Source organism: Squalius cephalus, assembly GCF_949319135.1.
Source record: "Squalius cephalus genome assembly, chromosome: 1".
NCBI classification, from domain to species: Eukaryota; Metazoa; Chordata; class Actinopteri; order Cypriniformes; family Leuciscidae; genus Squalius; species Squalius cephalus.
Window position 1 is genome coordinate 43,539,998 of NC_137122.1, and position 24,531 is coordinate 43,564,528.

Consider the following 24,531-nt stretch of genomic DNA (forward strand, 5'->3'; position numbering starts at 1 on the left):
GGGTCTTCATTTTTTGCTTGCTTATAAGTCTCAGCAAAGCTGTGTTTTCATGTCTGTTGTAAAGCTGTACAGAGAGGAAGAGAGAGGAGCGCGGCAGGTGTGTGCGCTTTCTAATTAAATTTCTGACTGCTTCTTTGTCAGTAATTACTTATGAATAATGCATGTTGCTTTGAAACGATGATCTCTTCATTATGTTACATTTTCACAACACTGATTAATTTTAAAATGGCAATCCCTTAAATCTCTCTATCTTTTCTCTCTAACCAAAAGTGTGTACAAAACGTCCATGATCCTATTCAGCTCGTTTTTGCATGTCACTCACCGACTGCCTCTTCAAGTTTCTCTGTCTCAGCACCTCCACCTGAAATATTTTTATAGTTTTACAGGAATGGTGAGTAAAGTTCAGTTTTTGTAACCGGTAAATTGACATTTTAATTTAAATTTTAAACACGGTCTACATCTCTCTGACAAAATCGTCTATTAAGCTCATGTTATGGATGCAAAGCTTATAGCCTACCTTTGAGGCTTAGCCTATATTCTGTGCATTTTGTTTGTGAAACCACTTCAATTTTGTCTAGACCAGATCTTGGGTTAAAGAAAGAAAGAAAACAGGTTTAAAACTGACTGACAGCTTCTCAGCCGGAGAGGCCAGCACTTTAAAAGTAGTTAGTGGGTAATTATCTTATTATTGTCTGGCTATTAGAAAATATACAGTTGGCCATTACAAACATAACATGCATTCAACTTTGTAGAGAATGAATATATGCAGTAAAATACTAGTGTATCTGGTCATGTAATATCACAATGCAGTATCAGAATATATCCACCAGCCTACAGTACAGGGAACACCACTTAATATGCATACTAAAGCAGGTGTTTCTCAATCAGGGGCCCATGGCCCTCTAGATGGCCTCAGCAATCTCTTAAATTATTGATTTAAATTATATAAAAATAATCTAATGCTAAAGAAAACAAAATCAAGGTGTACTTTTTTTATTTAAAACTATTTGATTTTAGTTTATCAATATAAACTATATTAGTTTATATTTGTATAGTTTATCAAGTATTAATATTAGCAAATATTTAACAGCTTTATCATAGTTAAAACCAATCTTCTATGCGGGCCCTATGAATATTGTGTTGGACATTGGGGGGCCTTCATGTCAAAAAGGTTGAGAACCACTAAATCATGTCTTTAATGTAAATGTAAAAAATAGGAGGGAGAATTGTACAGTGGAGAATTTGGTTTATCTATCAGTAACACGGCAGTAAACGTCACATGACACGTGTACACACAGAAAGAGAGAGAGTACTGGAATCACAATTTAATACTTCATGCAGTTGAAGGTGAGATTTGATACAGATTTAATGGACCCGTTTTCCTAGTATCCTCATCTTTTGCACTCTCTTACATCCAGCTACACAAAGTGACATCATACTCAGGTTTAATACTTTTTCCTCTTTAATTGTAGAATATAAACTCCCTGATTGTGCAGTTCCGATTCATTAAGGTACACTTCTGGATCCTATTGCTGAGATGAAATCTTGTCAATGTCATGGCGTGCTGTTTTGCTGTAATAAGCATTGATTGATTGTTTTGTCTTTCCAAAAGTCTTGAGCTCAATATCAAAACGTAATGTTCACATTAAATTGTTTTAAAATGTTAATGTTGAGCCTTCAGTACTCTGATCTATATTTTAAGTCCTAGCATCGTTGGCATTTTTATGAATTATGTAAGGAGTGCTTGCGTAGACGTGCGGTTTCTCTCCTGGCTTTGTGTTATATTTGGCGTTAATTACCCGCCTTCTCAGAAGGCAAATGTACATGATCTCTTTGACCTTTGTATGTGACAAGTATTCTCAAAGCTTTTAGGCTTGAACCTATAGGGCACACATGCTTCTAGTTCCCATAGTTATTATGTACTGAATGAGAGATGGCAATTAGAGACATTAGAGACAGAGTATGTAGCCCATATGTTGTCTTAATTAATTCTCAGATTTTAAAGTTACAATCCATTCTTATTTTGTTATGCTTAGAATTAGAATAATTACAGATTTGAAAAACTTTGATTGTCAAGTGGCAATGGAAGTTTTTTAAATCTGTAATCTGAACGTTGCATTATAATTAATAAACGGTGGATTTGAAAGGTGCGTGGTGGTGCAACAGTGGAACAAGAAAGAAACAAATCTATAGATAGTCCTATACATCCAATAATTATATATAGACTGTTACCATGGTTACATTTGTCACCATGGCTATCTGTGTTATGATTCTCTTCTGATGACAGACAGCGGGATGCTCATATAGCGCTTAGATTTGTTATATAACAGCATTTGAATAATTTACAATAGTTGCAAAGTGATAGATGAACTTCTCCTATTACGCAAATTAAGTTTCAGTCTTATTTCTTTCTTTATTTTGTGCTTAAATAAGTTACATTAGAGTGCCGAGTGTGGATAGATAATAATCAGTGAACCCACAATTCACTCCCTCGTATTGCAATGACATTTGTTTCATGCTAGATTGCACTGCTTCTGACAGAAAATGATTCACCTATTTGTTATGTGCTTAATCAGTTTAATCAGTTATATCCTCATGTCATGGCAGTGTTGAATCTGTTTGAATGATGTCATTTAATAACTTTTGACATTTGATGCAGATTTAATGGGAATAAAATGCATCTTTTTAGGAACTCATTGGTGTAAATATCCTCTGCTTGCTTTCAATCTCATGTCACCTCCAGCTGCCCAAAGTTACACATCATCACTCAGGCTATACTTATTTCTGTTTAATATTAGAATGCAAATCCTGTATTTTATGCACGTAGTTCTGATTCATTAAAGGAACACGCTGACTTTTTGGGACTTAAGCTTATTCACTTTATCCCCCAGAGTTAGATAAGTCCATACATACCCTTTTCATCTCTATGTGTGCCATAACTCTGTCTGACGCACCCACCGCTAGCCTAGCTTAGCACAAAGACTGGAGGTAAACGGCTCCAGCTAGCATACTGCTCCCAATAAGTGACAAAATAACAGCAACATTTTCCTATTTACATGTTGTGATTTGTATAGTCATAGCGTGTACAAATAACAAGATCACATGAGACACAATCTTCTAACCGTATACATACTGGGAACTATATTCTCAGAAGGCGAAGCACTGCTACTTCTGCGGAGTGATTTGCTCGCAGCTCCTGAGAAGCCCCGTGGCGAGTAGCAGAGAGTTCGCTCTGAGTTGGAGTAAATCACTCCGCAGAAGTAGCAGTGCTTCGCCTTCTGAGTATATAGTTCCCAGTATGTATACGATCAGAAGATGGCTGTCTCTCATGTGACCATATTTATGTTATTTTGTCACTTATTGGGAGCAGTATGCTAGCTGGAGCTGTTTACCACCAGTCTTTGTGCTAAGCTAGGCTAGCGGTGGGTGCGTCAGACAGAGTTACGGCACGCACGGAGATGAAAAGGGAATGTATGGACTCAGGGCCTGAAGTTAACTTTTTTGACCACCAGCCACTGTGGCAGGTGGATTTAAAAATCCACCCGCCACAGTGACTTTTTACCAGCCAGTTTTTTTTGTTTTTGTTTTTTTGCCTCATAAAAGGTGAAAAAAAATTAACTGCACAAACATTTGTTCTTTAACTTGTAAGAATACACATTTAAGTGCTGTCAAGTTATTAACGTGATCCATACAAGTAATAATAACTTAGAATACAGATATAGACCTAGTGCAGCTCGTAAACAAATCACACGCGGCTGTGTTGATCGCTGGACAGCTGTTAGTTACAGCGTTCAGGAACCGTTATGGTGCGTTCACACCGCGGACGCGAATAGCGCGTCAGGCGCGAATTTAGACGTAGGCTATATTCGCGTTTGGTGCGTTATGGCTGACTTCGTTTAAATGTCAAAGAACAAAAAAAAACAAAAAAAAAACGCAAAGACCCAGCCGCTTTAGTTACTGTTGCTATGTCCGACAAGCTACACCGCGCTCACGCCAAACCATGATCTCACGCAATGAAAAACACATCGCGCAGCAGAGAGGACACTGACAACACGCTGGCAGACAAGACAGTCCAGGTTACTTTTGATTTTAAACAAAGTATCAACGTTAAAATTTGGTCATTTTTAAAGAAATTTAGACAATACCGTTTTGTGGCTCTGTATGTGTCTTGACAGATCGCTGTGGTGCCTCAGTTAAAGCTGCTCGTGAACCGATCATCTCTTCCTTCTATAGTTAATTTATAGCATCAAATAAACATGAATGAACATAAGAAGGAATGAAGTTATAACTGCGGAAAGATGTCAGTAGGTCTACTCAGTACACTCCTTTTTTTCAAGTTCAAATCATCCAACGTTGAACTCTCCTGACTGCTTTGTCGGACAAAAAAAAAAAAGGCGGATTCGGCGGATTATGATTGGCCAGATCGCCGTCAATCAAACTCCCCGCGAAGGGTCGATTCTCATTGGCTACCTGCCAATGTGGCAGGTACATTGACAGTGTTACCCGCCAATGCAATTGCAGAATTCACCCGCATTTGGCGTGTGGTCGGGTGTTAATTTCAGGCCCTGTATGGACTTATCCAACTCTGGGGGATACGGTGAATAAGCTAAAGTCCCAAAAAGTCGGCGTGTTCCTTTAAGGTACACTTCTGGATCTTATTGCTGGGAAGACATTTGTATTGCGTATTTCTGTGTTGTCTTTAGTTGTATCCCTGCTTATTTTCTCTCTCTCTGTTGGAAAATCCATATATGGTCAGGTATATGGATGGTTTTACATGGTTGTGGGTCCAAGGTGATCATTAATGGTCTTTAAGCTGGTTGGTTGAACAGCTGGAAGACCTGCTGGTAGACTTGGTTTTGACCTGTAGACCAAATTGGTTAAGCAGGAGGTTAGAGCTGGTATACATTTTTGTTCCAGACAAAAAAATCAGCTTGAGCTGGTATGACCTGTTTTTTCCTTGCTAAGTACATCACTATTTTATATCTATCTTGCCTTCATTTCTGAAGAGCTGATATCAGCATCAGCATCACTTTCACTCTCAGAAAGCCAACTGAAGAGGTTATGAGGACGTGACCTGAAATCAGCCAAGCTGCTGCATAACATAGTGTGAATAATGACTCCATTTTCTTTTCATGACCAAACAGCATTTTAAAAACAATCAACTTTGAGGGTTTGGGTTATATGATGGTTTCATGACGTAGTATAGTGTAATACTGTATTTTTGGAGAGTGAATGATGTTGAGGGGATCATCTCTTTTTCCTCTCTTCCTCTGGGAGAGTGGATGACTTTGGCTATAATCTAACTTGATGAAACGTTTAATTTATTTAAATCATTTAAATCATCTTATTTTATGCCTTCTTTATTTAATCAGGTACTCTTATTTGCCCCCACAGAGCAAAGTGATGGATGAGGTGAGTGGGTGAACGCTCTCTCTTTTGTTCCTTTTTTGTCTCCGGCTCTCGTTCTCACCTCTCCAATTCTCTTTGCTCTGATTTTGAAAAAGAGAGAGAATGTCGTGATCTCTAATTATCATGTAAGATATACCCAAGGTGGGTGGTTAGTGTTCGTCTGTTGACAGTTTTTTGTTGAAATTCATTTTGACCTCTTAGATTAGTTTGTGAGTTGAAATCTACTTGAGTAATTAAATGGACTTCTTGTATTATGCTGAATGTTGACAATTTAGTTTCACCCTGAAATATTGCATGGCATTGCAACCTAAATTGCAAAATCATTTTATTAATCAGTTTTTTTTGTTTATTTATATTTATTTTTAAGCAAAATTGTACAAGATATAAGGTCTTTTAGATATAAAAATTATTTATCTTATATTTAAATCAACAGAAAGCAATTCACCAATTGGGTAAGCAAATGAAACTTTGGAATTGTTTTAAGGGTCAACAAGTTTTTTTCTGGAAAGCAAGTTTTTTTGCTGTGTGCCTTTAATCCGATACTGACTTTTTATTCTTTAGCATCTACCATAGAAGTAGCTTTTAGTATTGATCATTTCCTTTCACATTTGCAAGTGGGCAGCTGTTTTGATACTGAGGACAAAAACTCAATAAAGAAAGGTCATATTGAAGGTCATAGCTCATAAAACACACACTAGCTAAATGTAGCTGTTGCTATAGCAAAACATGTAACGTTGTAAATATCCTGTTTTATAGCTTCAAAATTTGTGAAAGGCTACAACACAAAACCAGGACTTGTGGGTTTAATATATCACTAAACATTAAACCTGTTGTTCCTCTGGCTGTCATTGTGAGTAAGTGGTTTTATACAAGGGTGTTTGTCCTGAGCATGAATGTAAATGGTGGTATGTTGCGGGAAAAAAAGCGTTTAACTGTATCCCATCTTTCACTCATCCGCTCACATACTTGTATATTTATCTACTCACTTTCTAATACTGAATAAATAGTTTTGTGTCTTTGCTGTTTGCTAGCCTGGGAGCCATTATAGTCATTGTCAGTTAGCAGTGTCTATTTAGGTGTTAATTATCTTCCACACACCTCTATAGTAGTACCTCATTACATGGTAAAAATAAAGCTATCTGACAATACAGTCTTTGCTCTGACGTAGTGGGGGAAAAAATCAGTAGAATATGGAGAGCATGGATAAAGTCTTCAAGTCACTTTATTGCTGTAAATCACACCAAACAAGAGTTTATCAGGTTCTACTCAATATCCAAGCAAACACACTAGTGGTTAACATCCTATTTTGTGCAAATTGTGTGTACAAGAGAAAGATTTAGTCAAAATGGCACCCAGGCTAGCTTAGTATTGCATAATGATACTACTTAAAGCTATCACTTCAAACTACAGTATAGAAACAGATAATCAGATTTCAAGTTTTCCTACAGGAAGGCCTCACATTTCCGACAACTACAAAAAGCACTTTCTTTTCCTGACCTGCCCTCGACTACAGCATGGCTCTAGGACAGTGGGTCAAGGTTTCATATGGCACTTGCATTGCTCTGTATCTGTTCGTTACAACCGACACTAAAAGAATAGGCTGATTCTACAATAAAGCAAAGTCTTTGAAGGTGACAATCAGTGGTCAGATTTCAGATTCTTTGTGATACGACCTCTGATCGAAGTTTAGATTGACTGAAAGGGTCTCTAGCTCAGTCCCCCTCTCACCCCTGTCCTCCTCCTGCTCCTCTTCATCCCTACTAATGAAGGCTAACTCATTTTCATAGCAGAAGTTGGCGCCAGATTCCAAGGATTTGTTCTCCTCCATGTCTTTGGCGCTGCAACGAGGCGTTGAGGGAACCTCGTAGGTCTTATGAAAGTGCGAGTAGTCCACCTTATACTGGTTGCGTTCCTCAAACACCACAGGCTCAAAGCGATGGCCCCATAAGATCTCGCTGGCCAGGTATGAGCTGCGCACTTGAGCCGTCATTGCAGTCGCCTCGACCATCCCTTCCAGTATGACCACTATCTCAAAATCTGATGTTTCCAGCTCCTGCTTGCTGATTCCAAACAACGGACTCTCCTCGCTTATCTCATGTAGGATGGTGAGGGGAGCAACCAGGAAGATGCGGTCAAGACCTTGGTCGTAACCCACATTGATGTCGATCTGGTCGAGAGGTATGTACTCCCCCTCCTCTGTGATTCGGGGCTTAATTAGCTGCGCCCGTACGTGAGCCTCAACAATGTGACTTTTCCTCAAGTTCCCGACCCGCCACATGAGGCACAGCTTCCCGTCACGCATAGCGATGACAGCGTTTTGCGAGAACAGTATCGTTTCTGCCCGTTTCTTAGGCCGTGCCATTTTGGCCATGATGGCACCGATCATGAAAGAGTCAATGATGCAGCCCACAATGGACTGGAAGACGACCATGAACACCGCTAAAGGACACTCCTCAGTCACGCAGCGGAATCCGTAGCCAATCGTCGTTTGCGTCTCAACCGAGAACAAGAATGCTGCGACAAAGCTGTTCACCTGCATGACGCACGGTGTGAAGTCGTCTTGAGAGGGCCGGTCTAAGTCACCATGGACAAGAGCAATAAGCCAGAAGGCGAACCCGAATGCGAGCCAGGACAGGACAAATGCAAGGGAGAAAAGGACGAACATCCACCGCCAGCGAATGTCCACACAGGTGGTAAAGATGTCGGCGAGGTAGCGCTGGGATTGCTCGTCCATATGAGAGAAACTGACGTTGCACTGGCCTGTCTTGTTTACAAAGCGACTTCGCACCTTCCGGCGTGTCTGGATCTTGCCATTACCAAAGCCATTGCCGAGGGCGGGCATGTTGCCGTGGCGGAACACGTCCTCCTCCTCCGATGACACGATGTTGTAGCGGTGGGGCTTGCCCACACTCATGCCACTCTGCCTGGCCAGAACTAATCCGTAAGTGGGAGAGAGTACCAAAGCAGCTCTCGATCAGTTTGTGTTGCCTGAAGATGAAGCAATAAAATGATATCAGTTATGTAGTCTTTGTTCATTGTACATTGTTTGTCTCATACAGTTGTGCTCATACATTAACAAACTCCTTGTAAAATGTTTAGCACACAAATTAAAAGACAAACATATTTTCACAAATTATCCTGTTCAAAAGTTTCCACACCATTTGTTCTCAATATTGTGTGTGATTGTAACCTTTTGTGTTTGTGATAGTGACAAACCTGTATCTCAACAACATAAAGCTACTGTGAAGAAGTATTCAGATGTGCAGGGCATGCTGGGATTCTGAAGAACTTACCTGGAGGAAATTTGTCAAGAACAGTCACAAAGGCGAACAGTCAATGATTCTCAGGGAGGTAACACGCAATATTGAACCAAAGGTATGTAAACTTTTAAACAGTATAACTTGTGTAAATTGAGTTATTTTGTTTTGGCCTATATTGTTGATATGCACTACCATTCATTTGGGATCAGTACTTTTATAATAGTACTGTACAGTTATAATACATTATAATTTGTATCTATTCACTGTTACACCTTTATAATCTATAATGCATTAAAACACATGACAGACAACCAATTTCAGACATAACTGGCAATCTGCGAATATTATAATGCATTTTACAATAATTTATTAAAAGATATAAGGAATTATGACGTACATTATTAATACTTTTATAATACATTATACATATGTTACCCAACAAACTTTTTTCAACATTGATAATAAGAAATGTTTCTTGATTTCTGAAGATCATGTGACACTGAAGACTGCTAAAATATACTAAAATAGAAAACCGTTATTAGGGGCCAAGCACCGAAGGAGCAAATTTGGAGTCTCTTACTCAATCCCTCTAGTGCCACCAACTGTCCAAAGTTTCACTCACATTTATGCTATAATAACTTTTGAACCATAAGGGCCAAAAAAACAAAATGATTTTTCCTCTGATTCCTTAGCTCAAGCCGATTCGATTGCATTTTCAAATTTGTACGCCATTTTGAATTCTCTGAAAAACCTACTTTTTCAAACTCGTCCTAGGCGGTTGCTCTGATTTTCATGAAAATGTAACCAGACCATCTTCAGACCATGCCGACAAAAAGTTATGGAATTCATGTCGATTGGTCAAACCGTTCTCGAATACCGCGCAAACTAGTTTTACGTAGCGCTTGTGAAAACAGACGTAAAGCTTTACGTATAAATGTATTCAGACCAAACTTGGTAGATGTCATCACAAGCATGACCTAAGGCTACATGCAGCATTTCGGCGCAACGCCACCTACTGGTCTGGAGATATGAAAAATGGCTATTTTTGTTTTATAACTTCTGAACTGTTTGTCCAAAAATCATAAAAGTCTCATTAAATTCAGGGCATCATGCCGAGTCGACTGATATCCAATTGTTCCATATCGACCATTTTAGACGTTGGCCTAAATGCTGTATTTTATGAACGTATCGTTACGAAACTCGGTATGGGTCATCAGTAGTGTAATTTAGCGCTTAAAAGACATTTGCCAATATCTTCGACACTGGTCGAGATGAAACCACCGTGGGAAGTTCGGAAACATAGGTTGTTGGCTAAATGCTTATGCCCAAATGTCAAAATATTAATAGAAAGTGGCAAGAAAATGCAAACAAATTCAGGTGTGGGTCATTTTTAATGTGTTTATACGTATAAATGTATATAACTCCAAAACAAAATGAGATATTTTCACCAAATTTGACAGACACATGTATGGGCTCACTCTGAGGACACATTAAAAAAAAAAGTGGGATTGTGCCTCGTGTTGGAGCTATAACAGAACAAAACATGAAATTGCAATTGACTTCAATACAGTATTGTGATATAAAATGCTATACTTTATGAAAATATTAGCGTATCGTTATGAAACTCGGTATGAGTCACCGGCACCATGCCTTGAAGATACTCAAAAAGTTTTGGGGCAGCGCCACCTTGTGGTAAAAAGTTATAAGAAGATTTCCAAAAATGCTAATAACTTTTGAATAAATTTTTTCATTTGCCTATTGTAATAACACTGGTCTTGATAGATTCCTTGGGTTATGCCGAAAACATAGGTACTAGTTTTGCCATAGTCAGCCAAACTTCCTGTCCGCCATCTTTATTTTCTTTTAAAACCTACTTTTTCCGAACTTCTCCTAGATCGTTTGTCCGATTTTCACCAAAATTTAATCGTATCATCCCCAGACCGTACCAACAAAATGTTATGGAATTTCATATACCGCAGCAGCAAAGTTGAGGCATGATGCCAAAATGACATTCAGGCTTTATCTCTGCAATGCCTTGACATATTGACACCTAACTTTGTATGTTTCATTGTCACCTCACTCTGACCACACCACATCAATTTAGTAAATGCGCCAAGTCAAAAGTGACAAACCATTCAATCATATTATTAATGACTGTATATATGATTTTTTTTTTCACCCATTTTGTGTAAAATCATCTTAAATTATCTTTAATTGCTCTTTGTTGCAGTTGGTCTGATACTCCCAGACATGTTGGCATGGTTTGTTTTTGTCTTTGCGCTTGGCCCTGATAATGGCTGCTTGCAGCTATATTTGTGATAGATTTGTAATACTATTTTACAATATTACTGTTTTACTGTATTTTTTTTATAAATGCACCCTTGGTGAGCATAAGAAACGTCTTTCAAAAACATTTAAAAAATTTACATACTGCAGTATGTATGAGCATAACCATGCAATTATTTAATAAATTATTTAATAAACTAAAGCAATATGACAGGCAGTTAGACGCAAAGCCACTTAAACATGGTAAAATCACAGTAACACATAGCCTCTATTGGCTTAATACTTTTAGAAAATGGTAACAGCAGTATGATAAAAATAATAAAATGTTAACAAATATCTGGATTTATTAAAAAGTCCAAACTATTAATTATATATATATATATATATATATATATATATATACAGTATATATATATACAGTATATATATATATACAGTATATATATATACAGTATATATATATATAGTATTAGAATACTGAAAATGTCAATGAAAGGTAAACCTGTGTGATGCAGGCCAAAGTAGTCCCAAAATGAATCTTATGAGTCTTCATTGCAGCTAAAAAAGTGTGTTACTCCTCTGTGAGAGTGTGTGTGTGAAAGTGCTGTTCTGTGAGTGTGAGTAAGGAGAGAGCAGATGAGCAGAACTGTCGTCTGGTTGTTTCACAGCAGATGTAGCTAATTAAAGTAATTTCGCACTTTTCCTGTGAAACTCCGCACATTCGTACAGTGAAGTGCTGAAGTGCGCACACCTCAGAGCCTGAGAGGAGCTGGAGTGCGGTCCTTATTCTTATCGTTATCATCATCATTATCATTATTCAGATTTTCTCACTACTGTTTTTTTTTTTTTTGACAGAGCTCTGAGCCGGGAGCTGCCGGTGGGGTCCAGATTTAGGCGTCTAGCCAGTGCCTGAGTCAAGTGATCTGTCTTTCTAATAATAGATGCCTGTCTCAGTCAGGCTACTGCATGCACGCACACACTTGCAAGAATCTGCGCTCCAAGACATACTGTACTGACAGAGAGACATGAAAACACACAGACTCCACATGTGTGCACACACACACACACTCACACACTGGGGGCTGGGTAGTGTCAGGTGCTATATTGGTGAGTGCGAATAGCTAAGAAGCCTCAGATTCGGCGAGAGTGATAATGAGAAAAACATATAATTTCCTTCATGTGTACCCATTAAAGCAAAGAAATGCAGCATAGTTCTTACAATTCTCAAAAATAAAAGAATCACAAAAAAAACTAGAGGGATATAGAGGTTTCCATGGAAACCTGTCTGGTAGAAATTTTGCGTGTGTGTGTGTGTAGGTGTGTGTGTTTGTTTGAGGGGCGACTGTCGGCTTCATGCGGTGTTATTTTAGTCATCATCCAGGTGGCCAATCACTCAAAACTGAGAGAAGAGACGTGAAACGAGAGAGACAGTTGAGCACTTAATAAGTTTTTCAATGATAGCCGTGAGAATACAAAGTAGATTTCCAGTTGAGGGGAGACAGTGGGGTCAGTATCTTCACTGCGTCCTGATGTGATGTCAGATAATTCCTTTCTAAATGTCAGCAGATCCTCTGATCATGTAGTGGTTACATAGTGGCGCTATGATGAGTAAAGATAAGCTAATCAATGTTCTGTGGTAGCTAAATTTATATAACATATAATATAAAATATAAAGTGATATAAGAGATATAAGTGTTGTGCAGTAAAATAAAATAAAAAATTGTTTTTAAATGATCTCTGCTTTGATCTCTCAAATATGCACTGCATGTTTTGCACTAAAATAAGATTAAATAAAACTATAAATTAGGTTTCTTTAAACCAAAAAACATGATTGGGAAAAGGTTTTGCACTGAGGCAGTTCTTAGTAGCATTAAGAAAGAATTGTGGGAGAAGATAATCTCGGTTATGAGAGTCTGACGTAAATACCTGCACCCTATGGTGGTTGGTCGATGGAAACTTAGTCTGCAGAGAACATTCTGTGTCCTTTTTTGCTTTTCATGCACACTTAGAATCAAACCAGACAGCTGTCATTTTAAATTCTCAGACATAATTAACATTCTACCCATCCAACAGCTCCTCCAGTCCCAAAATGGCAAATATGATGAGAAATTAACGTGATGGCAGTTTGTGAGGACTTTGACAGACAGTTGACAGACTTCAGATATTACTCCACAATGCTCCTCCCAACAAACATTTCCAATACAGCCCAGAGCTGCATCGGTCTCCTTTAACAAACTTTACGAACTTAGACTCGTATCACCCTCGCCATTTGTGCAGTGCCGAAAAGGATCCGCAGAGTTGCATATCTGATGACTTTTCTTTTTGCCAATGACATTCAGCCTGGTTTTCAAAAACCATAAATTTTTTATGATTTTGTCATGATATATTAATCCAAACAGGTGTCTGAGTGTTGAACGTACAGCGTTTACACAATCCCGATTTGGATTACATCTGACCAAATCTAAATTTAGACTTCATTTGAATTTACATTTCAGATGTTTTAGATGATGCTCATAGATTTTTAAAAACAAAGATATTCTCAACATATATATCTGTCATTGTGGGAATGCTGTATTGGGTGTGACAGCCCCCTCATTGATTTGATAACACACAGTGAAGGTACAGGACATGCAGTGTTGATGACCATCACCTACTCTATATGACTCTATTCATGTGCGGCACATTAAAGGCACCAAAACACTCGCAGACATCAAAAACGCAAACCGCCTACAGGTTGCAGAAAATACCTGTAGACTGTCCATGTGAGTGAGACAGAGCCGATAGAAGCTGAAGGAATATGTGCAGTCAACAGGCACTTAAAATATCAACAAAACATATTCTGCTTACCTTTTTTCTTCCCTTTGTGTGCATGGAAATATGTAAGAGAGAGATCTGAAGTTGAGCTAAAGCATGATTCCATTGAATTTCTTACAGTTCCCCTACAGGAAAAAACACCCTTTTAAAGAAAAAAAGGGATCCTGACTGTTCAACGAGGTCCTCATCTTTAGCGTCACCTACACAGAAGGAAACTCGCACACATGTACGCATGTATTCGAAGGAGGTTCTTATCTAAAGCCTGCAGATTATATGCTAACAACCTCAGAATGTTCCATCAACGAGTGTTGTTCTGACGTTTCAGTAATCTTCAGCACTGCCGCGGTCATCCTCACGTGTCCAGAGATTCCCTAATGTTCCAGTGCGCCACCTCGTCTCTTTGAACATTTAAAAAACTGCTCTCTCTTTCTCTCTCCTTTTTTTCCCCTCTCTCTCACCCTTGTCTGCTATCTGATCTTTGCTGCAGTTTTTCACACCCTCTCTCTCTCTCTCATTTGCTCCCTCTCTCTCTGAAGTTGGCATTTGCAGGGACCACAGTCTCACCGATGCTCTTGAAAAGCAGCCTGGTGGTCATGCACAAAACCAAAATAAGAACATTTTACTGCCCTCTACGTTGGCTGAATAGATTACAGACTGACAAATGTGTTCCCGTGAGTCTGTGAAATTAGCAAATCCTAAAGATCTTTTTGTTTGAATGGTTTTGTGCTGTTTTCTCTTAGTTGTGAACTGGGATTTGTGGACACTGTTTTTCATAAGTGTTTGCATAAGGTTAGTGTGTGTGCGTGTGAGTGTGAGAACATGTTCTCAGATGAATAATCGTTTTAAAGAGGCTGGCTCTTTGATTTGGGTTGCACACACAAGGATGATGACAGAACCAGGACATTTGCCTCTACAAATAAGCACAAATGAACACATATATGCTCATCTGTCATGCATGGTCATGCTGACTAATTAATCTGACTCCTACCTGTGTGTGTGTGTGTGTGTGTGTGTGTGTGTGTGTGTGTGTGTGTGTGTGTGTGTGTGTGTGTGTGTGTGTGTGTGTGTGTGTGTGTGTGTGTGTGTGTGTGTGGTGGTAGAAGTGTATGTGTGACCGTTTCGATAGATAGATAGATAGATAGATAGATAGACCTCTCATTGTAAACATACTAAGGCGCTCGCTGTGATTGGGTTGCAGTGGCTTGACCTGATACTGTTTCATGTTGTGCATTGCTTGCTATGTTTGGAACTGATCTACAAGGACTGCTATTGATCTGCTATTGAACGAAGGGCTGAGAAGTTTACTGTAAACAACAAATGGTTCAAGTGAATCCATGTTGATTTATCAATGGAATGTAAAGAAACTATTTTAAGCCATGCTTTATACACTACTGTTCAAAAGTTTGGGGTCGGTTAGATTTTGTTTAACATGTTTTTGAAAGAAGTCTCTTGCTCACCAAGGGTTTGTTTTAGAATTAAAAACCAAAGGAATATTATATATTGTGTTGTATTATTACAATTTAAAATAACTTATTGTTTGAATATTATTGGAACATTATTTGATATTATAACAAGAGTTTTGCAAACACAAAGGTTCTGACAAAAATGTATCTGTCTGATTTAACCAGCCAATCAGGTCTAATATTCTGTGATCGTACTATTTGCATGCTGCCTAATTGAGTCTAAGTACCATTTGTTTAGAGTATCTGCCTCTTAATTACTTCTTTACGTTTAATTGAATCCTTAATCATAACTAATGGTCCTCCTGTTCCCCAAACACCAATTAACACACTAGAATTGTTTTTTAATTTTTTTTTATCTTTTATCAGACTTTGGCTCAGAGTTTCTCACGTTTGGCTTAGAGCATGTGTGATTAATGAGAAATAGTGTCATTGTTTACTCATCCTTGTGTCGTTCTTAACCCATGAAACTGTCTTTCTTCTGTGGAACACAAAAGTTAAATAGAGGAATATCTAGGCTGCTCTTTTTCTAAACAATAAAAGGTAATGACGACTGAAGATATCACACTTCAAAATAGCATCATAAAAGTATTATAAAAATTGTTCTAACATCCTGTGCACTATAATCGAAGTCATTAAAATTTACACAACCAGACTTTTAAATGGCTGTCAAAGAAAAAGCTCTCATAGAGAATGAATTATAAATGCAAATGTATTACAGCACACCGAATTAGGACTAATTCAGCCATTACATAATTGCTCATTTATTCTGCACAAAGCTATGAAGACTTTTGTCATTCCAGGGTGTCAAGTGTTTGTGTGCATGTGATTTTGTTGTAATATTTATTAGGAAATATGTCTGTGTTGGCCCTGAGGCAGAGGAACAGATGTCTGTTGTGGAAATTCAAGGGTCCATATGGACTAGAGTTAAATTATTACTGTAGAGACTCTCTCTCTCTCTCACACACACATACACAAACACACACACACACTTAGACTCAATTATGTCATTGTGCCCTTTTTATCAATGAAGTAACAGTGTGAATGTTTTCTCCACTGAAGACAATCTTGGCTCTCTGCAGATATAGAGGAAGTTCCACTTTTATATGCTGTCCTCCTTAAGCTCTGTGCAACGTAACACTGACAGATTATTAATCGAAGTGAGTGAGTGTGTGTGTGTGAACGTGCGTGCACGTGTGTCCCTTTTTCTAACTTCACGCCATATGGAGCATGAAAATAACATGAGTAGAAAATAGGCTGTTTGAAAGAGTAGAGCGATATGAGCAAAAGTGACAGTAAGTACAAAAGTACATTTATGGATTCAGTAAAACTATACAAATGATATTGCACTAAGCCCTGCCTCTTTTATAATGTAAATCTATAAGTTCTTTGTGTTTGGATAGTTTTAAAGGCATAGTTCATCCAAAAATGAAAAATTATTTCACTCATGTCGTTCCAAACCCCGTAAGACTTTTGTTCATCTTCGGACCACAAATTAAGATCTTTTTTTATTAAATAGGAGAGATTTCTGTCCCTCCATTGACAGCTATGCAATGCTTTGATGTTTCAAAAAGTTCATAAAGAGATCGTAAAACTGATCTATATAAATTGAGCAAATGTTTAGTCCAAATGTTCTGAAGAGATTCGATTGCTTTATATGATGAACAGATTTAATTTAGGCTTTCTTTCACATATAAGCGTGCCCATCTCGGGACTTGGCTGTGTGGCCAGTGCTGTAGCAGTCTCCTATGCATCAATCTGAGCAGCATGACAGCAGCTGCCGATACAATATGCCCCTGGAGCCTCTGAAATTGTTTCAGTGGAACCGCTGTCTTCCCCCTGAACATATTCAGGCAGTTCAGCACTGACTGTGTGCGCTCATTCATGAGACGTCATGTTGACCGAGTCCAACTCCATACCAAGAAAAGAGATGATCTGCATGGGGGAGAGCTTGCTTTTTTTCAGTTGACCTGAAGCCCCAGCTGGGTGAGGTGCCTGAGCACCAGGTCCCTGTGTTACACAACAGATCTCGAGAGAGAGCGCTAGAATGAGCCAGTCTTCGATATAGAATGTGAATGCCCACTTCCCTTAGCGGGGCAAGGGCAGCTTCTGTGACTTAAGTAAAAATACAGGGAGACGGGGACAGCCAAGGGGAGGATCTTGTAGAATTTTTAAATGCGTTTCTGCATCAGCTTCTTGAATGGGAGCTTGTGAAGGGCCCAATTCAAGATTCGCAGATCCAAGATCTGCCGTAACCCTCCGCCTTTCTTAGGTACGATGAAGTAAAAGCTGTAAAACCCCTGAGCTCATCTCAGCTTGAGGGACAGGCTCCATTGCATCCTTCACCAGTAGGACCGCAATCTCTGCGTGCAGTACAGGGGCTTCTTTGCCTGCCACCGAGGTAAAAAGGACTCAGCTTAACCTGGGGGGATGCCTGGCGAACTGAATCTCGTAGCCAAGTCTGATTGTCCGCAAGAGCCAGCAGGATGGGCTGGGAAGCGCTAGCCAGGCTCCGTACAAGTTGCACCAAGGGGACAACCAATGTACCCACGGAAGAGCGCTGGCTGGGGCCCAACCTGGGAAGTGTAGCATCCCAAAGTATAGGCAGTGAATGTAGCGTGACACTTACCTGTCTCCAAGGATCCTGCAAAGGGGGTGGCCAGAGATGCGTGAAAAGTCAACGTGTCCTTGAAGCGCGACCTCGTGGCAAATGTGGAAAGGGGGGATGGAAATGAGGAAGAAAAGCAAAGCATCGCTCACTGCCAGACTGTGCCCTTTATGGCCCAGAGATTGAGGAAACTGCTCTCTTATTGAAAAAGTGGGTACCACCATTGAGCCAGCAGTGGAACAGAAATAAACTCTTTTAAAGGAAACAAAGGATTCTCCATCTGGAGAGGAGCGGTGCCTTAACCCCCTCCTGACGCAGAGCTGCTCTCTTCATCTCTGGGCTATATCAGGGCCACTTTGATGGGCGTTTGGAGGGTTTAGTGGCAGCCTGAGGGACGGGTTGCGTCGCCTTCCTGTGGGGAGCTCGAGTTTGCAGCCGAGTTGTTGCCTGGTGGTGGAGGTATCTCACCGGGGCAGGATGTGCTTAATGGCCTCCGTCTGCTTCTGGACTTCAGAGAACTGAAGAGGCCACCTTGCAAGATGGGGGTGTCGAGAAAGTGTACTTTGTCGACATTCCACGTCTCAGCAAGGTTTAGACAGAGATGGAGTTCCTGGGCCTCCAAGATGGACATCGTCTGGCTGAGGCATCAACCCCGGCTCAGAACTAACCTTGTGCAGTTCTTTTCAGTGCTTTGGCCTGGTGTACTTGCAGGATGGCATGCATCACATGCAAGGCGGAGGCAGCTGCCGTCGTCTTACAGGCCTTGGACGGGATATGTGTACGCTTCCGCTAGGTGGCGGCACTTTGTGGGCACTGCAATTGCATGCTCCACCTGGGGAATCTTCACGAGCCCCCTGGCGGCCCCACCATCAAGGGTAGTGAGATTGGAGGAGGCTGCGAAGAGGCTTTAGTCAGTAAAAGGTGCCTTCCATGACTTCTGAACCTCCTCATGCACTTCTGAGAAGAAAGGCACTGGGGCAGAATGGATGCCCACAGTGGCCCAGACAAGCATGGCCGTCAATTCTGAATCCGACTCATGAATCTGGCATGAGTGACCACGCCCGAAAGGGGAAGCTCAGCCTCATCTTCCTCTCCAGAGGACAATAGCCCACTCTCTCCGATGCAGCTATCGACATCTAATCCAGGAGTTCAGAAGGACACGCTGGGTCACCCATGAGAAGGACCCACACCATCCGGCAGCTCAAGAGCACACGACACCACAGAGGAGGTGCCCACTGAAACGCTCCCACTGTAACCCTCAGGTCTCCCAGAGTGTTAACCATATGGCTCTGCTTTGTGCAGAGGCAGCGGGCTGGGTAACATCAAACGGGACTCTAGCCTTCACAAGAAAGGCGAGTCACGACTGCAGTGTCGACATGGTCATGTTCTCGCAGTGAGGACATGAACCATCCACGAACGCCGCATGTGAGACAGCAATGGCGGCCGTCAGATGAAGACAGGAAACAAAGGCATCCAGAAACACACTTTAAAAAGATGCTCGACGTCCGTTTTGCTCTTTTAGGGAAATTCTCTTTTATACTGAAGCGCCCAGTGGGAATCGCTGCACTTATCCGCTGGTGAAACACCGCTGAATTCGCCTTAGATCTTCCATCCATGAGAGATCCATTCTTCAACTCTTTTAGTAGGTGATTGGAAAGAGTGATTGCTGTGTGCAACCACTCAGCTCTGAAGCAAAAATCTGAATGAGTGGATGCCTGCTGCCAACTTATATACCTGTATGTACAGGGGAGTGGCTCAGCATGCAAATTCCACTCACCAATTCCATTAGCCATTGTTATAAAACTCAAAGGTAATTGGGGCTTCCAACTTTGACCATATTTGACCAACATAACGTTGTAGTGACTGACAGATGGGGGAGGTTCTTTATTGTAGAAAAGGGTTCTTTAGGTTATTAAAAGGTTCTTCAAGAAAAAATGGTTATTTTAAGAACTTTTCACTGAAAGATTCTTTTGGGAACCAAAAATGGTTATTCTATGACATCACTGCAAAAACAAAATTTTGGAAACTTTAGTTTTTAAGAGTGATACAGACATGTTGATTTTTCCATTTGATTCCCACATGCATCAATACAAATTCACATAGGACAAAAAATGTCATGTTTGGTATTTAGGCCACAGGCTCTCTTATGTGTTGCCACTTAGGCTAATTTTTGTTTGCTGTGTGTTTAATCACTGCAACCCTGTTTGAAAAGTTCTCACACGTTTCTTTTTAAAGATAAATGGTGTACAGTAGGCATGCATCACACAGGGGATGATACCAAATTTAAAGAGCACACAGACCCATTTATACAATGTGAGTTTGATAAATATCACACACACACACACACATGCTCACACACACAGTGGCACACTGAGCATGATCTACTTAGAGTAGAGAAGTGTGTGACCCCAAATGTGCTGTGCTGTTTCTCTACCTTCTTATAAACTAGTTTCTCACCTTGTTTGCCATGCATCTTTCTCTCCATCTTTCTGACAGACCTGCATTCATCCTGCTTAATCAGAAGTAAAAAAAATTCACCTGCAGGAATAACAACCAAAAATGTGCAACATAAACATAAAGTGCAACAAAGTATCTAACTGTATTTGTTTCTGTCTCTTTTTCTCTACTAAAAGTGAAGGTCATTGTTTTATTGCTACTGTTTTAATACATGTATACACTGGTGTTCAAAAGTTTGGGCTCACCAAGGCTACATTTATTGTGAAATATTATTGCGATGTTTAATCATTTTAATATATTTTAAAATGTAATTTTATTCCTGTAATGGCAAAGCTGAATTTTCAGCATCATTAATCCATTCTGCAGGGTCACTTCAGAAATAATTATAATATGCTGAATTCTAAAATGTGAATTAATATGTATTCTAATAGCCTATGTACTATATAGGCCTGTATAGTAATATTTAGTAATTTGTGTGCTAGTTACAAAGAAAAAAAGCTAAAATATCAAGATACACAAAATAGCTTTACGTAACACCTCAGTTTCACAAAAGATTTTAATTACGAGCATTAATTGAGCCTCTTGTTGTGTTTCCATTATGTAAATGGGGTTGATGAGCTCTTCTGCTATTTTCACTGTAGACAATCAAGAGTCTCATCAACTACATCACAAGGACCAACTGCTGATTAACAGGTGTGTGCGTGTCCAGTAATGGAGTAGAGTCAAGATACAGCACAGACACAAGTAATCAATCAGGATACAGCAGATGTAGTGAGACCTAATTATAGCCTATATGCATAATGTTAGAGATGAGACTGTATCAACAACACAGACAGAAGCAACAGAAAATGAACATGCGGCTGTAATGGAACAGACATTATTTGATACAGAAAAGAAGAGAGGGATTGTACATGGGGGAAAGTGTGTCATTTATTTTCACCGCTGCCCAGGTGTGCTGATCAAAATGAGTAATGAGAGAGTTAGTGGAGCAGCACCTTAGAGAATACACTCACACACCATGCACATGCAATCACAAAAAGAGAATTATGGAACAAAATACAAGCATTCTACTCAGAAGGAAAGAGCATTCAAGAGTACATGCAAGATACTTTGCATGTTTCATGGGAATTGAACCATGCTGTTGGAGCACCATGCTCTACAAGTTGATCTATGGTAACCCCGTTTGTCCGCTACAGTATTTCTACAGTGCAAAACATTTTCTTCTTTATGCCAGAGTATTTACACTCATGGTACATGGTGTGTGCATTTGGCAGCGTCCTGTTTGAGTTTGTGACATTTGGCATCAAGCCCCTGGAAAACAGATCTCTCACACCCAAGAGGTCTTGAGGTCTCCTCGCCATTTCCTCAGATAGATTTTAGATGGTACACATAAGCCCTGCAGCAAACAAACAGGGAAGCTCCCTTTCTTACACACGTTCCTGTACCGTCCCGTTCCAGCACCTCTGCACGAACAGATCGGGATGGTGGAAAACATCATCTGTTATTTCACCCGTGCCCTCAGAATGATTTATTTCAACTAGGGATCTATTTGTGATAATATGAGGATTTACATGCAATCACGTAGACACAATATTATATTGCATATATGATGTCATCACATAACAATAGCTTTATTAAATACACTTTTGATGTGCAGTTGTTTTTAAAGGGATACTCCACCGTATTTCGTATTAAACTATGTTATTAGTAGATATATACATGTCTCAGTGTGTGCACTCAATCGCTCTGGCGCGCGGCGACACTTTGATAGCACTTAGCTTAGCCCAGTTCATTCATTAGGATCCAAACAGAGATGAAGTTAGAAGCGACCAAACACCTCCACGTTTTCCCTATTTAAATACAGTTACACAAGTAGTTATACGACCAAGTATGGTGACACAAAATAAAACGTGGCGCTTTTCTAAGCGGGTTAAAAAGGATAACTATAATGTATGGCGGAATAGCACTTTTGGGAGCACTTCGACTCGGCGCAGTAAAAAGTCACGCCTGAAAAATCCTCTCCCTCTCACTTCTGTCATTAGAAGTAGAACCAACGTGACTTTTTACTGCGCCGAGTCGAACTACTCCCAAAAGTGCTATTAATGTTAATTCAGCCAGCGCACATACCTGTATTTACTTCCTGTTTTCGGTCATTGTCCAGTTCACGCGCGTGATCATAGGTAACTAAACCTATGCGCGTGAACTCGACAATCGACTACTATGGACTTCGACCGAAAACAGGAAGAAAATACAGGTATGTGCGCTGGCTGAATTAACATCACTTTTATTAATATCTTTCACATCTACTGCAGTCAGATTCACCCATGTTAACTCTAAAGGAATCACTCACATGGCTGGGCACTTGTAATGACACATCAAGGATGTTAAGAGGCAAAAAGCAGGTTTAAAACTTGCCCCATTGAAGTCAACAGGGTGCAGATTTTAAAAAGAGGATAACAAGGTGTAGGCAACACCGATTTTTGTTGTTGTTCTCTGTACTGACAGCACTCCAGATTTACAAAAAAATGAGCTCAATGTTGAATATTCTGAGAATAGCGATGACTAGTGTAAAAACATTTATGCATATTTAACATGTTGTGTCGCGTAATGTTGATGACTACACATTATTACAAGGTCTGTTAGATGCATTAGTTGCTGCACATGCTGATTCATAAAGACACTACAGAAGTATGTTCAGTTAATTCCTTTTTTCTTTGTGGCTTTTTGTAAGTGAGGCAACAAGTTGGATGAGATGATGTTCAGTTTGATCTCATAGAAAACAACAACATGGACCGTAAGGTATTTTATACCTCACTGAGACGAGACCAACTGCTATCATTAGAAACACGTTGGGCCTCATTCATGAAACACGAGCAGAACTCATTTCTGTGTAGGCTTCTCTCTCTCTCTCTCTCTCCTCTCTCTCTCTCTCTCTCTCTCTCTCTCTCTCTCTCTCTCATTTATTTGATGCAAAATACAATTATTACAATCTTAAATAACCTTTTTCAATTTTGATATGTTTATATGTTAATGTCTTTTTCTCTGATTATCCTCATCTCATTCCTCTTCTTCTTCATTTTATTAACTAAATAAATTAAACTCTATTGATATAAAGTTCTTCTCGGCAATTGTTTAATTGTTTGCTTTGCAGGATCATGTTTGACTTCCCTTTTGTTTTTCTTTCTTCCGCCATGTTCTCTTTGGTTTTTTCTCTTGCACACATGAAAGATCACATTAAATTTTCTTTCAAGGAAAGATTATCATGACTGTTGATATTATGATTGGACAGATCAATAAAATTCTCTTCTCCTCAAAGAGCTTTTGAGGCAACCATTCCAAAAGCACAGGCATGTGTGTGTGTGTGTGTGTGTGTGTGTGTGTGTGTACTTCCCCATCGTCTTGTCAGACCTTTGAATATAAAGTGTTAGCAGTGTGATTATGACACTATTGTGTATTTCAGTTGTATTAAATTGGACATTAATGTTTACCTGTATCTGGTCTGGTGTATTTTTTGTGTGTTTTTTTTTTACAATTGGAAAGTCACAGACCTCTGCAGTCCTGCCAATGTTGAAGTGTCATTTGAGATCCCTGCATTAGCAAATAGAACTTTGTTAATACTTTGTCTACTTGACATCGTAAAGTATGTGGGACTGAAAATATCAGAGATACCCAATGAGTGAAACCCATAAAAGACCTAAGAAATTCTGTTCACAGATGCGTACCTGTGATATGGTGCCATCTTCTGTCAGTAGGCTACATTTTATTATTTGACATGTTGGATAGTCTTGAGGGGATATTGTCTTAATTGCGAAGATAATTATGAAGGGTTTTTGTTTATTTGTTTTTGCTGTTTTTGTTCTTTGTTTTGTTTTTTTTAAAGACAAATAGGCTATTTAGTTGTCTTTACTGTTAAAATACTGTTGAAATTTTTTTTAAAAAACGTCTCTAATACAATAACTTAAGTTGGGATTTGTATTAGTTAATTTGCAAATATACAAACGAAATTTAATCAAAATTATGATGTAAATTAAATTAGTTCATTATTTTTTTTTTTGCTCAAAATTAAGGTGGGTATTGAACGCTGAATATTCTAATTAATTTCTGTATTTCAACCCAGGATTTCAACATGTAAAAAGAGTGAATTTAATGATAAAATAAATGGTTCAGAATACTAACTTGTGCGACGCAAGCCGTGTTTTTCAAACGGGCAATGTGTATGGCGACTGTTGATGACGTC

The 24,531-nt window shown here is 39.4% G+C and overlaps 1 protein-coding gene across 1 annotated transcript; it reads right to left on the reverse strand.

Annotated features, from left to right (window-relative positions):
• Nucleotides 1-5,449: 5,449 nt before the first annotated feature.
• On the reverse strand, nt 5,450-14,335 carry kcnj12b (potassium inwardly rectifying channel subfamily J member 12b). The gene is made up of 2 exons (XM_079885041.1): nt 13,803-14,335; nt 5,450-8,397 (listed from the first exon to the last, which is right to left on the reverse strand). The coding sequence occupies exon 2, from the start codon at nt 8,321-8,323 to the stop codon at nt 7,055-7,057; it is 1,269 nt and encodes a 422-aa protein (XP_079741167.1). The 5' UTR covers nt 8,324-8,397; nt 13,803-14,335; the 3' UTR covers nt 5,450-7,054.
• Nucleotides 14,336-24,531: the final 10,196 nt, after the last annotated feature.